This window comes from Miniopterus schreibersii, assembly GCF_964146895.1.
Source record: "Miniopterus schreibersii genome assembly, chromosome: 18".
Taxonomy (NCBI): domain Eukaryota; kingdom Metazoa; phylum Chordata; class Mammalia; order Chiroptera; family Miniopteridae; genus Miniopterus; species Miniopterus schreibersii.
The window spans coordinates 4,103,622-4,116,196 of NC_138121.1; the positions used below are offsets into that span (position 1 = coordinate 4,103,622).

General features: G+C 54.8%; 2 protein-coding genes across 10 annotated transcripts; one reads left to right on the plus strand and one right to left on the minus strand.

Moving 5' to 3' along the window:
* Positions 1-17: 17 nt before the first annotated feature.
* SPHK2 (sphingosine kinase 2) lies at positions 18-8,744 on the minus strand. Of its 9 annotated transcripts, none has more exons than XM_081118677.1 (7): positions 8,478-8,744; positions 7,433-7,577; positions 3,432-3,906; positions 2,496-2,645; positions 2,286-2,380; positions 2,084-2,199; positions 18-1,693 (listed from the first exon to the last, which is right to left on the minus strand). In XM_081118677.1, the coding sequence occupies exons 2-7, from the start codon at positions 7,469-7,471 to the stop codon at positions 598-600; spliced, it is 1,971 nt and encodes a 656-aa protein (XP_080974803.1). In that variant the 5' UTR covers positions 7,472-7,577; positions 8,478-8,744; the 3' UTR covers positions 18-597. The 9 variants fall into 9 exon arrangements, with proteins under 9 accessions (XP_080974803.1, XP_080974807.1, XP_080974804.1 ...); XM_081118681.1 differs by having other exon boundaries at positions 3,786-3,906; positions 8,478-8,614; XM_081118678.1 differs by having other exon boundaries at positions 8,301-8,489.
* RPL18 (ribosomal protein L18) lies at positions 8,727-12,538 on the plus strand. The gene is made up of 7 exons (XM_081118690.1): positions 8,727-8,928; positions 10,079-10,165; positions 10,413-10,520; positions 10,905-11,003; positions 11,529-11,652; positions 11,860-11,929; positions 12,421-12,538. The coding sequence occupies exons 1-7, from the start codon at positions 8,926-8,928 to the stop codon at positions 12,494-12,496; spliced, it is 567 nt and encodes a 188-aa protein (XP_080974816.1). The 5' UTR covers positions 8,727-8,925; the 3' UTR covers positions 12,497-12,538.
* Positions 12,539-12,575: the final 37 nt, after the last annotated feature.

Below are 12,575 nucleotides of genomic sequence, written 5' to 3' on the forward strand. Positions count from 1 at the left end.
CGAGGGTCTAAGAGGAATGTAGTGACTGTCTTTATTGCATAGACCTTTTCAATTGCTTTGAAGATTGGGGTCTGGAGACACACAGGAGACAGAAAACGAGAAATGAACTTCCCCGCTGCAACTGAGGGGGCGGGGGAGGAACCTTAGTGCAAATGCTATCCTTGGCCCAGGGGAACCTGCCCCTCCTGGGCTGATTGGCCAGTTAAATGGAGGCACCGGAGTGGACAGGGCGAGACCCGGGCCCTGACTGGCCAGCCTGTACATTCCAGCCTGTATATTGGAGGATATAACAAGCTGACCTGGTCTTCAGTGAGCTGGGAGGGTCTGGACTGAATCCCTCCCTCACTGGTCAGGCACTACCCTCCCCGGGAGAGTCCACTTTCCTGTGACCCTGATGGCCCCCACCCCCTACCATTCAAGCCACCCTCTAGCATCACCTCAAGTCCCCTGGAGGCTGGCGCAGTCCTGAGACTGGGCTAGAGTCCCTGCACATGGGGCCTCCGCCCTAACTCTAGCAGCCAGGCCACACCCGGAGCTCAGGCTCTGCTCCCTTGGAATGTAGGCCCTGACAATAGCGGGTTCCAAGTTTTGTGAGGTTCAGGGCTCCCGCCCAGGGTGGCCTGGAGGCCCAGTGAGCAGTGTACCGAGGCCTGGATGCACCTGCGCCTGCAGGGGCCCGTACTCCACCTGCTCCCCATCCACCGTGAGCACTCCACGGGGAGTGAGCGGCTCCAGGCGAAAGGCTTGAGCTGCGGCATAGCCCAGCTGCGGGCAGCCCAGGCTGAAGTGGCTACCATGCTCCATGGCCAGGAAAAGGCGCAGCAGTGCAGCTCGTGAGATGCCACCACGCACCCAGCACAGGTGCACCAGACCATCATCAAAGCGTGCGTGGGGAACTGCCACAAGGTCAGCCCCCAGGTGGCTGGGTGAGATGGCCAACATGAGCACAAAGTCCCCCTCCAGTGTCACCCAGCCTGGGGGTAGCGGGGTTCCCAGAGGAGGGAGCAGGTGGTCTGGTGGACCTCCAGTAGAGATGACTACTGGGTCACCATCAGGGGTGGGAGGCAGAAGCCCAGAGGATGCTGGCATTTCTGGTGTCCCCTCGGTGGTGGGTGAGAGTAGAGCTGACTTGGGGGAGCCAGGAGGTGAGGGCAGCAGTGGGTCTGGGGACAGTGGAGCATCCCCAGCCCCACCCCAGTCCCTGGCCAGCTCTGGGCCCCCACCATTGAATGACAGGATGGGTAGTGGTTCAGGTGAGTCAGGGGAGGTCAGGGCAGGTTGAGGCAGTGGCAGGGGCAGGTCAGACACGGAGCGATGAAGTGGTGAGTGGGCCATGGGTGGAGGTGGGACAGGGGCCAGGGTCAACTCAGATTTGGCACGAGGCAGGCCATGGGCAGGGGTGGGTGAGGCAGGCTCCACAGTGGCAGGGAGGTAGGAGAGGCGTCCACGGTAGGTGTGCAAGGTGGCAAGGCCCAGCACCGTGCCCAGTGTGAAGCGGGCACTGCCCAAGGCCCTGAAGCGCTCACTCTGGATGTCCACATCTGATATGAAGCCCCAGGCCACAGACAGGAAGGAGAAACAGCGGGAACCCGAGGCCAGGGTCACAGAAAGGAGGTCCAGCGGGCGGCAGCCACCCCGGCATAGCAGCAGTGAGCAATTGAGCAGCAGGTCAATGCCCAGGGCCTGCTCAAACCTTCAGAGCCAGAGATAGATTGACACAGAAAGAGGAAACAGAGTTGGGTGAGAAACAGTGTAGGGCAGGGAGGAGACAGACAGACAACAAAAGGACCAGGCAGGCCATGTCCCCGGGGCCCACCCACAGCCATTTGGCCACCTCCAGATGGACTCTTCTTACTGAGCCTGGTTCCCTGCTGATCCATTCCACAAACATTCACTAAGTGTCACCTGTGTGCCAGGCACAGTTCTAGGCACTAGGGTTACAGCTGGGAACAAGACCAGCAAAAATGCCAGATTGATTAACCTGACAGTGGACTAGCAGAGGGAGGGGCAGATGTGCCAGGTCCCCATTATCACTCCTTCAGGGTACCCTCAGGCTCACTGGAGGCAGGAAAAGCCCACCTACCCCCCATGCTGGTTCACAGCTCCAGCCAATGCATTGCCTGAGCCACAGGGGAGGATGCCCACAGGAGTCTTCATAGCCTCTTCCCAGTCGGGGCGATCTAGGAGTCCATTCAGCACCTGGAAGGCCGGAGACCAGACACCTGGGTACTGTTCCTGGTCTCCACAGTCCCCCCAGGGCTCAGGGCTTGGGGCTCCTGCCCTACCTCGTACAGCAGCCCATCTCCTGAGACTGTGATGATGCCATCCCACTCGCTCAGGCTCAGTCCCTGGACCAGCTCCCGAGCGTGGTTCTGTCGTTCTAATGTGGGGAACCAGGTGGTGAGGCAGGCTACTCCCCTCCCACCCCACCCCTCCACTCCCCAGGACTCAGTTCGGCCCCAAGCCTGCACCTTCTATCCTGACGCCGCCCTTACCTGTCTGGATGAGGTTGAAGGACAGCCCAGCTTCGGAGATCATGGGCAGCACGTGGTTCTTACACAACTGCCAAGCCAAACCCCGCCCACCAAAGGGATTGACCAATAGCAGCAATCTGGGTGGCCTTGGCAGAAGATTGGCGGTGATTTCTGCAAAGAGAGGAGAAGGAGTCTAGAGACAAGAGACCCAGGCCCGACCTGAGAAACAGTAACTGCAAACAGCCCCCAATGGAACTGGTGGAGGACTGGCACCAGAGCATCAAGTTTTTTTCTCTCCCAGGCTTCACTTGCCCAGGTCAGCCCCTTCTGAGACAAAGGCAGGGCTTAGGTGTCTAATCCCAGTGCCCTTTGGACCCACGTGTGGGAGGAAGAAGAGCTGGGTTTCCACGTTCCTCACCAAGAACACCTAGATCCCAGATCAGGTTGCTTCACTCTGTGAGGCTCCATTACTGTCACCATCCCTTAGGGCCATCCCCCAGGCAGCCAGCAGGATCCTGGAGGACCAAGGAAGTCCCACCAGATGGGGACCCTTGAATTTTTACCTTCCTGTGCCAACTGGGAACCCTGGGTGGGGGCTCTGCCTGAAAGCCTTTTCTGGACCCCCACAGGCTAATATTCTAGATGCCACCTCTGAGCGCCCTGGGTGGTGACTGATCATGTCTCAGTTGGTTGCTCTCATCAGCCCAGGAGCCTCTGACTCATCTGTGGTCAGGACCCATGGAAGGGGGGAGGGAACAGAGACAAAAATCTAGCGAGAGAGCAGCAGACACAAATAATTGTTCTCAGCCTGTGGTTTTGCTCCTTCTGTAGCCTATCTCTGCCTGGTAACACTCTTTCAATACAGACCCAGAGAGACATCACACAGACACAGAAAAGTAAACAGAGATGCCCACAGAGGGTGATCCGCAGGGACATCGAGGTTGCCCAGGACCTCACCCCCATTCCCAGGCAGTGGCAGTCCACGGAGCAGACACGTGAGGACAGTGGCCCAGCGCTGGGCCTCAGCCCGGTTCTCCTCGTAGGTGGCTGCCCCATCAGCCCCAAAGGTGCGTGTGGCTCTGCGTCGGCCCCCTCGCCGGCCCCGCTGATAAGTGTAGATACAGAAGTAGGCCGCTGAGTCAGAGGGACTGTGGCTCCGCAGGGTACAACAGCCTGAGACCTCAGCCAGCAGGACCAGGCCGCCCCGGGGCCTGGCTTCAGGCTTTGGGCGCAGCCGTTGTATGTGCAGGGCCTGTGGTGTGAGAGTGAGGGCAAAGCGTGGGCCTCGGGTTGGGTAGGAGCCAAACTCGCCATGCAGGAGTGGAGTGCTGGTGGCCAATGGTGGTGGTGGCGGTGGGGCCATGGCCCCAGCCCTGTCCAGGGCAGTCCTAGGCCTGTGCCCCCAGCTCCAGCTCAGCTCCTGGTCTGGCCTCTGTGGGAAGGAAGGGAAGGAGTCAGAGTTGAGGACCCCCATGTCAGATGGATGGAAACAGGGGCAGGGCCTGTGGACGGGGAGAGACAATGAGGGGCAGTCACAGGTGCACCAGAGACAAACAGGCCCAGATGACAAGTGTGGGGTGACCCTGAGGATGCAGGGAAGAAATCAGTTGGATAGGAAGGCTAGCATCCTGGAGGGTCCACACCCAGGCATGCAAACATTCATTCATTCATTCCCTAAATAATTATTCAGTACCCTCCACGTGCCAATCACAATGCTAGGCCTAGCAAACACAGCAGGGAACAAAATGGACAAAAATCCCTGCCTTCATGGAGTTTTTATTTTAATCAGAAAACAGAAAAACAATGCCTGGCCGGGCGTGGCTCAGCGGTTGAGTGTCGACCTAGGATCTAGGCGATCGGGGTTAGATTCACCGTCAGGGCACATGCCCAGGGTGTGGGCTCGATCCCCAGTTGGGGGCATGCAGGAGGCAGCCGATCAATGATTCTCTCATCATTGATGTTTCTATCTCCCTCTCTCCCTCTCTCCCTCTCTGTGAAATCAAGAAAGATATATTAAAAAAAAAAAAAAAAAAAAAAGATCGCCAACTTGCTTGGCTACAGAAACCTTTAAAAAAAAAACAAAAACAGAAAAACAAGATAAAGAAGTAAAATATAGTGTGTTGGATGACAAGGACTTTGGGAAAAATTAGGCTGAGGACAGAGATCAGGATGGTGGAGACTGGAAGAAGCAAGCATACAAAGACAGAAAAACAAAACACACACATGCAGTCATCTCCAGATGGAGAAAGTAACAAGGGAGAGACACTTGGACACAAAGAAAAAGAGGGATGAGATCTGAGAGCCAGAGAAACACTGAGAGGAGACAAAGAGCTTTAATGAAATGAAAAGTGGGATGATGAAGGTAGGAGAGTAACAAGGTAGCGGCTCCAGAAGGCCCTCAGAGGGTCAGAAAGACAAGGGAGAAGATAGAGAAGAGAGAGGCAGGAGGTAAAAGGTGTAGACACCAGTAAAGATTGAGAAAGAGATGTGACATGGAGGGACTAAGGGGTTAGAGAGCTAGAGGAGCTACATGCAGGCACCTGTAAGGGACAGGGTTCAAGAGCTGGACCCTGAGCACTGACCTGGGTGGTCTGGCCGCCTGCTCTCCAGGGAGGGAATGGAAGCCGGGCCTGAGGTTCCCCTCCCCAGAGGTTCTCCCCCTGCCCTCTGCCTTACTTCGGCCTCCTCCTCCTTACTCACCTTTGTTCCCCTCTGCTCCGCCCACTCAGCCACCTGCCAGTCCTGCCCCTCACCTTCCCCCACCCACACCAGCCGCCCAGACACACCCCCATCTGTGGCCTCACCCTGAGTCACCTCTGCCCCCTGTCCTGGGCAGCTCCCTCAGCACCCCCTCCTGCGCCCCCTCAAATCAGGTTTAGGCAGAGAGCCCTAGATCTCCCCGTCCTGGGTCTGAGTCCTGTCATGGTTTCCATTCTCTCCGCCCCTCCAGGTACCCCAGACCCGGGGCTGGGTCTCTATCCATAGGTCTCCCCAATCCATAAGCCTGAGTCTGCGTCCGGTTACCCCAGCCCCAGGCCTCCACTCCCCCTGCCCCTCCCCGATTTCCACAACCCAGTCCCAGACCTGGGTTTCCATTCCTGGATCCCTCAGCCCCGGTTCTGGTTCTCCATCTCCATCCCATAACCCTGGTACCCCAGTCCTGGGCCTGCGTCTCTCCGTTCCTCTTGGTCCCGCGGTAACCCAGACTCGCGTCCCTGCCCGGACCCCCGCACCCTCCTCAGACGCCGGGTCCTCCTCCAAACGGCCCCTCAAGTCAGCACCAACCGCCCCCATCTGACCCAGGGGTGTGTGGGGGGGAGTGTGCCTCCGCTCAGCCAATGGCTGTCCGGCTGGCCTGAGCCGCACCAATGAGGGCTCGCGGTGGGTGGGTCCAGCAGACCCGCGAGCTTGGCGCAGGGGCCTGCCGCGAGAGAGCCCCAGCGCTCGCGAGATCCACTGCCATTGTAGTTGAGGGCACACGCGCTGCCGAGGCGGTGTCATATCGCCATGTTTGTTAAGGGCAATGGGCTAGTCCTATCCATTGGATTTTTATAAAAGAGAAGGGACAGGAGGGAGGTCTTTAGATGCAGATAGAGAGAGGGACCCTAACGCCGGTAACAAAGACCCAGAGGTATGCAAAGGGAGTTAGTAAGAAACCCAGAGAACCAGTCAGAGGCAGTAAGAGACTTGGAGAGTGTAGTCTCTTCTTCAGATAAAGAGAGTCAGAGAGACAGACGCAGAGAAAAGCAGAGATATAAACAAAGAGACAAAGACAGTAGAATTAAGAATGTGCAAGGTAAGGCCTCAAAAACCCCGGAAAATGACAGTGACAGAGAGAGAGAAAGGCGGACACTTCTGGAATGAAAATTTGGGGGGCGGGGCTCATTAATTCACAAATTATTAATAAGCCATAGGGATGTACTATATAGCATGGGGACTACAGTCAGTAATATTGTATTAACTCTGTAAGGTGACATATGGTAACTGGACTTGTGGTGATTATTTTGCAATATATACAAATGTGAAATCATTATGTTGTACACCTGAAACTAATATAATAATTGTATATCAATTTTTAAAAACGTCACAAGCTGCCCTGGCCAGTATCTCAGTGGTTAGAGCATTGGCCTGTGCACCAAAGAGTTACGGGTTCTATTCCTGGTCAAGGGCAGGTACCTGGGTTGCAGGGTCTGAGCACATTCAGGAGGCAACCAATTGATGTGTCTCTCACATGGATGTTTCTCTCTCTCTCTCTCCCTCCTCCTCCCTCCCTCCCTTCCACCCTCTCTACAAAATCAATGGAAAAATATCCTCCAGTGAGGATTAAGAACAACAAAATGACACAAACCAGAGTGGAGGCAGTTTGACATAAACATCTGCCTAGTGATTACCCAGTTACAGGGCAAGACAGGGATTCAAGGAGAGAGATGGGAGACAGAGTATCTGAGAGACTTCTAGGGCAGGGGTGAATGGGAGAGAAAATACTTAAGGCCCAGAGACTGAAAGGAACTGAGACCGAGACAGAAAGCAAAGATGCTGACAGAGAGACATTCAGAGGCAAAGACCTGGTGAAACTGAAAGAAATCAAGGCAAGAATAGTATCAGGAGACATAGAAACAGAATTGTAGAGAAAGACACATGCTAAAGGAGATAGGGACACAGCTTGCTAAAAAGAGATAAATGGAGGAAGGAGTTCATTTATTGTCAACAATGTAGAATAACAACAGCACCAGGTAATACGTGCCTGCCAAATGACCCAGAGAGAGAGAGGGACAGAAACCCAGTAAGATGGAAAGACAAAGAAACACAGCACCTGAGCTTAGGGCCCTGGGAGAAAGGCAGACACACTGACCTAAGAGACTGGGACTCAAAGACAGAGACCAAGTTACAGAGATGAGGGAACAGGAGGAGTAAACTGTCCCATGGTATGGTGATCTTGACTTCAGATGGACCCTTACCTGGTCCCACTGCTCCTCTGCTTCAAGGTGTCCATTCATACGCCGACCCTCTGCTGTGTTACCAACAAGACCCCAGTCCTGGGTGGCGGGCCATGGGAGGGTGGTGTGGGCAAGGAGTCAGGTCTCACCATTCTGGCCTTTGGATCTGTGGAGGAGAAGTGAGTAAGTAGGAGTATCAAAGGCAGACTACAGCAGGCCAGGCTGGATGTGTTGGAGGCCCAAGGGGCAGGGCCTTTCTGAAAAGAAAAAGAAGAGGTCAACTTTTTCACTGCCCAACCAGTTCATCTTGTCTCATCCACTAAAAGTCAATACGTAGGGGTGGAGCCTAATTTTTACTGACCACTTACTGCTGGGAGGTATTGTCCTAAGGATTTTTACTCACATAATGCTGGAAAACATCCTATATGCCAAGTCTATTGTCATCTCCTTTTTGTAGATAAGGAAAGTAAAGCACAGCAAGGTTAAATGATTTGCCCAAAGTCACACTGTTATTAAGCAGCCTAGCCAGGATTGGAACTTCAATATTTCTATGTCTCTGCCCCTCCCTGGATCTCCATTCCCCCCCCCCCCCCCCCCCGGCTCTTTCTAGGTCTCTGTCCACTACCCCTCTGGTTCTCCATTCCTTCTCCCCTCCGAATCTCTGTCTCCTTCTAAGTCGCTCCTCCCCTTTCAAAATATTTTTTACCCATCCCCTTTCTGTACTCCACCCGCAAGCCCGAGATCTCGGTGTGCCTCCTCTGCGCTAGTCCCTCACAACGAACCCGCTGGGCCACTTGAATCTCTCTGGCTGAGAAAAGCAGCCCGCAGGTGGCAAAGGCTGAGAAGGGGTCAGGGAAGGGCCATCTGGGGGCAGAGAGTGAAACGGAACCTAAAAGGTAAAAATGCAGGCTGCTATAGACTGGGCTGCAGCAGGAAGATCTCGGATTAGATCTCAAGGAGGACTTCCGGAGCGGCTGCAGCGCCTGGAAAACGCAGGAGATGTGACAGCCAGATAAGGAAATGACCCGAGCGTGGAGTCAGAGGTTTTCCAGAGGTCCAGACTTGCCTGTTCAGCCCCGCCTCCTCATCTCCAACACTCGGCCCGCCCAGTCCTCCGAAAGCCACAGAGAGGTTGTCGGCTTCGGGCCAGAGAGTCACTGCACGACGAGTCCTCCTAGTTCTGCGCGACATCGCTCTTGCTCCCAGATCCTTTTCTTCCGGAAGAGTATCGAGAACAGGGACGGGGTGGGGCCAGAGAGGCCCCCGACTTGCTGGCCCTTCTCTCCTAGACGAAACACTTTTCCCTCTTTGGTTGTTTCCCCTCCCCTCACTCATCTTATTCCGGAAACGCCCATCTAGCCGACAGTCCGACCCACCATAGAGAAGCCGGAGTCGCTGTAGCGTGCCGGGTCGCGCTAGTGTGACGTCACCTGGGCGCCGCTCGCTGAAGGCTTTCCCCGCCCACCTCGGCTCCTTTCTCTCTTTCCGGAGCTGGTGGAACAGAAGGCGCCATCATGGTGAGTGTGCTTTGAGGTGTTCGGGGTTCCACCATCCGTCGCCATCCGCCGCGGTCTACGGCTGGGGGCGCGCCATAAGGAGGCAGGGGTTCCGGGGGTGTCCGTAGGAGGCAACTCCGGTAGTGGCGGGGTTATTTATGGGCTCCCGAAGAGCAGGGATGGGAGTGTCATGTCAGCCTCCAGCTCCTCTCCCGTCTCTCCATTATGGCTCCTATTGAATAGAGGCCCAAATTGAGGTATGAAGTGGCTGTGATACGACCGGGGTCAAAATGTCTGGAAATGACCGAGCCAGGATTCGGACCCGGGCGCTGTTCCCACGCCCACTCAAATCTCTTGCCTTTTGCTGCCCCTGCCCGGACGGACTTGTCACTCCCCAGCCTGAAAAGTTGGATTCTGGGGGTTGTCGAGCGTCCAGTGCCCGGGTTTTGGGACAGGCAGCCTCCCTGCCAGTCTGTGCTCCCTGCCTACCCTGTGATCTTGCTTTCCCATCCTGTGTCCAACTTTCTCCATCTGTTGAATGGGAACAAAATTAATTCTGTCTCACAGATTTGAGTTGGGGGAGAAATACATTGTAAGAAGTGCTCACCATAGGTTCTTGGAAATGTTAAGTGTTGGTTAAATGGGAGCTATCCAGTAGTACTTTACAATTCATAACAGTCTGAAAAGGAAGCCTCACAAAAACAGGCAGGGGATGTAGTGGGAATGGTGGGCTTGCCTGTTGTCTTAGGGCAAAGGTGGGAAAGCTCTAAATAAAGGTTGGTGGTTACTTGGTGCCTCCCCTAGGTCTAAATGTTTTTGGTCATTCTCCGTGTGTGGGAGCAAGCATTGAGAGTTTATATACGTTGAAAAAGACAGCTACAAAGAGATAAAAATGTTTATTGAGTTAATGTGGCTACTGTGTTAAAATTTTCAAGGTGCTATGTGTCATGCGCTGAAGGCTTTGCATATACAGTTAGCCCCATTTTACAGAGGATTCACTTGAAGTTCGGAGAGTTTAAGTGACTTTCCCAGAGGTGGACCTGGGATTTGTTGTCTCTGCAGAGACTGGGGCTCTAGCTCTGTTTGGAAGATAAGTAATAATTGAGAACGTTCATGGGTGAGGAATTTGCCAGGTCAGAGTTGGGTCTATGGTCTCCCCTTCACCCTTCAGGGAGTCGACATCCGCCACAACAAAGACAGAAAAGTTCGGCGCAAGGAGCCCAAGAGCCAGGACATCTACCTAAGGCTGTTGGTCAAGGTGAGGTTGGGGCGTGTGACCCTTGGGCAGGGCCACCGTTTTCAGCTTCTGGGCTGTATACAGCTGGGGGGTGAGAAGGGGATTTTCTGGGGCGCTGACCAGGATGAACCTGGGCTAGCGCTCTCCCCGGAGCTCCCTGGGATAGGGGAAAGCCAGAAGTCATTTGTCTGCCCCTTCCTTATAAAGTGGGAAGGAGGGGGGTGTGGGCTGCCCTGGGTTCTCATCCCCCTTTTCCCTTCCCTTCTAGCTATACAGGTTTCTGGCCAGACGAACCAACTCCACCTTCAACCAAGTGGTGCTGAAGAGGTTGTTCATGAGTCGTACCAACCGGCCACCTCTGTCCCTTTCCCGGATGGTGAGGGGCTGTCTCGGGGAGCATAGCCAGCCTGGGGAGCAACTGGATTGTGCCTGGAGCTGGGCTTTTTTAATTCAACTGGCTTGGCTTCTTGGATTTGTTTTCCTTCTCATTGTGAGCTGGGGGTGGTTACAGTGGCTTCATGAGATCGTCCTGAGGCTTCCAGTCACATAACACAAGTCTTAGATGTCAAGAACCCTCTATAGGGGAGGTCTGTTGAGAAATCTGCTTGAACCTGAGGTTAGGCCTGTGCTAGTTTGAGCGGTGGGATACGGGTGGGTTTAGCCCAATCAGGGCACAGCCATCCTGTTCCTTGGATGTCTGAAGCAGCGGGATTGGATTTAAACACCAGGTGAGGCTGACTGTGCATCTCTTCCCCCAAAGATCCGGAAGATGAAGCTTCCTGGCCGAGAGGGCAAAACCGCGGTGGTCGTGGGGACTATAACTGATGACGTGCGTGTCCAGGAGGTGCCCAAACTGAAGGTCAGTGGGGAGGGGCTCTGTGGTGGGTATGTCCAGAGCACAGGTTCAGTGTGGACCTGCAGACCTGGCTTGTCCTTTGCTGTGGTGCCATTGGGCTCATGCTGCGTCTTTGGCCTCACCTCCTGGGTTGAGCAGGTATCGCACCTACCAAGTGGCTTTTGGGGTGGAAGGGAGCTTGTCATTGGCATTATTGATGGTGACCTCTGGGGCCCTGTTGACAGTACTGGCTCTTGAGCCAGACAGCCTGGGTTCGAGTCTAGATTTCTCTGCCACTTTGTCGTTTCTGGACAAAGTTCTAAATCTCTTTATGCTTCAGTTTCCTTATACAGAACGATTTTGAGTTGTCACAGTCTTGAAGGAGTTTCTAGAAGTAAAGTGATAAAAACAGCTGTTGTCAGCTCAGGATGCTCCCACTAACAGTTATCAGGCCGAGTATGCAGCAGGACTGCTCTGTCATTAAGTCCCAGCAACCCCTGGGTGGCCATGCAGGGGTCTCTGACTGGACCTGTCCTCTCTATTCCCTAGGTGTGTGCACTTCGTGTGAGCAGCCGCGCCCGGACCCGCATCCTCAAGGCTGGGGGCAAGATCCTCACCTTTGACCAGCTGGCCCTGGACTCCCCCAAGGGCTGTGGCACTGTCTTGCTTTCTGGTGAGCAGCGCTTAGTTTCCCGTGGTGGGGCCTGGTCCCCTGCGAGTGAGGGTGTGTGAGCTGTGTGACTGCTGACACTGTACCTTCCCATACTGTACCTTCTGCTTGCTCACCCTCCCTGTCAACCGAAGCCCTGGAGAGTGACTTCTTGCAGGAGTTCTGGGGGCTGGGTTTCTGCCTGACCCACCCCTTCCTTCCCTTCCCCAGGTCCTCGCAAGGGCCGAGAGGTGTACAGGCATTTCGGCAAGGCCCCAGGAACCCCTCACAGCCACACCAAGTGAGTATGCCCAGCCTTGTGCTCCAGCCCTGACTCCCCCAGAACCCACAGTGCAGGGTGGGCCTTGACGTGTGCTTCCAGCTGCTCTTCTTTCTCACAGTAGTCCAGCCTCGGGCCTCCTTAGAACTCCCTTCCTCTTCGTACCCACTTTTCCTTCAAATCTCAGCTTAAAGCTGGGCTCCCCTGGGTCTTGAGCTTCCTGTGCAGCTAGTGTTACGGATGCATGCTTTGTTTTAGGCCAAGTTGGCCTCTCCCAGGTGGGGCCTACATTTTACCATCTCAGGTTGACACCACCAGGGCCTGGTCCTGGCTTCTTGCACTGCCAGGCTTTTCCAGCAGCCCGCTTGGTATCACCACTGGCCCTTCTTGGGTTGACTAAGGCCCCCTTCTGGTGTCCTGTGCTGCTCTATCAGGCAGCATCACTCTGGAGTCCCCAGCCTACAGTCATGCCCTGGCTCCATCTGTATGTAATTCCTTTCTCTTCCCCATAGACCCTACGTGCGATCCAAGGGCCGGAAGTTCGAGCGCGCAAGAGGCCGACGGGCCAGCCGTGGCTACAAAAATTAACCCCAGATCCTACCTTGTTATTAAAAAGATTGTGGATTCTGATGGCCCTGTGTATATTATTGGGGGATGGGGTTGGGAG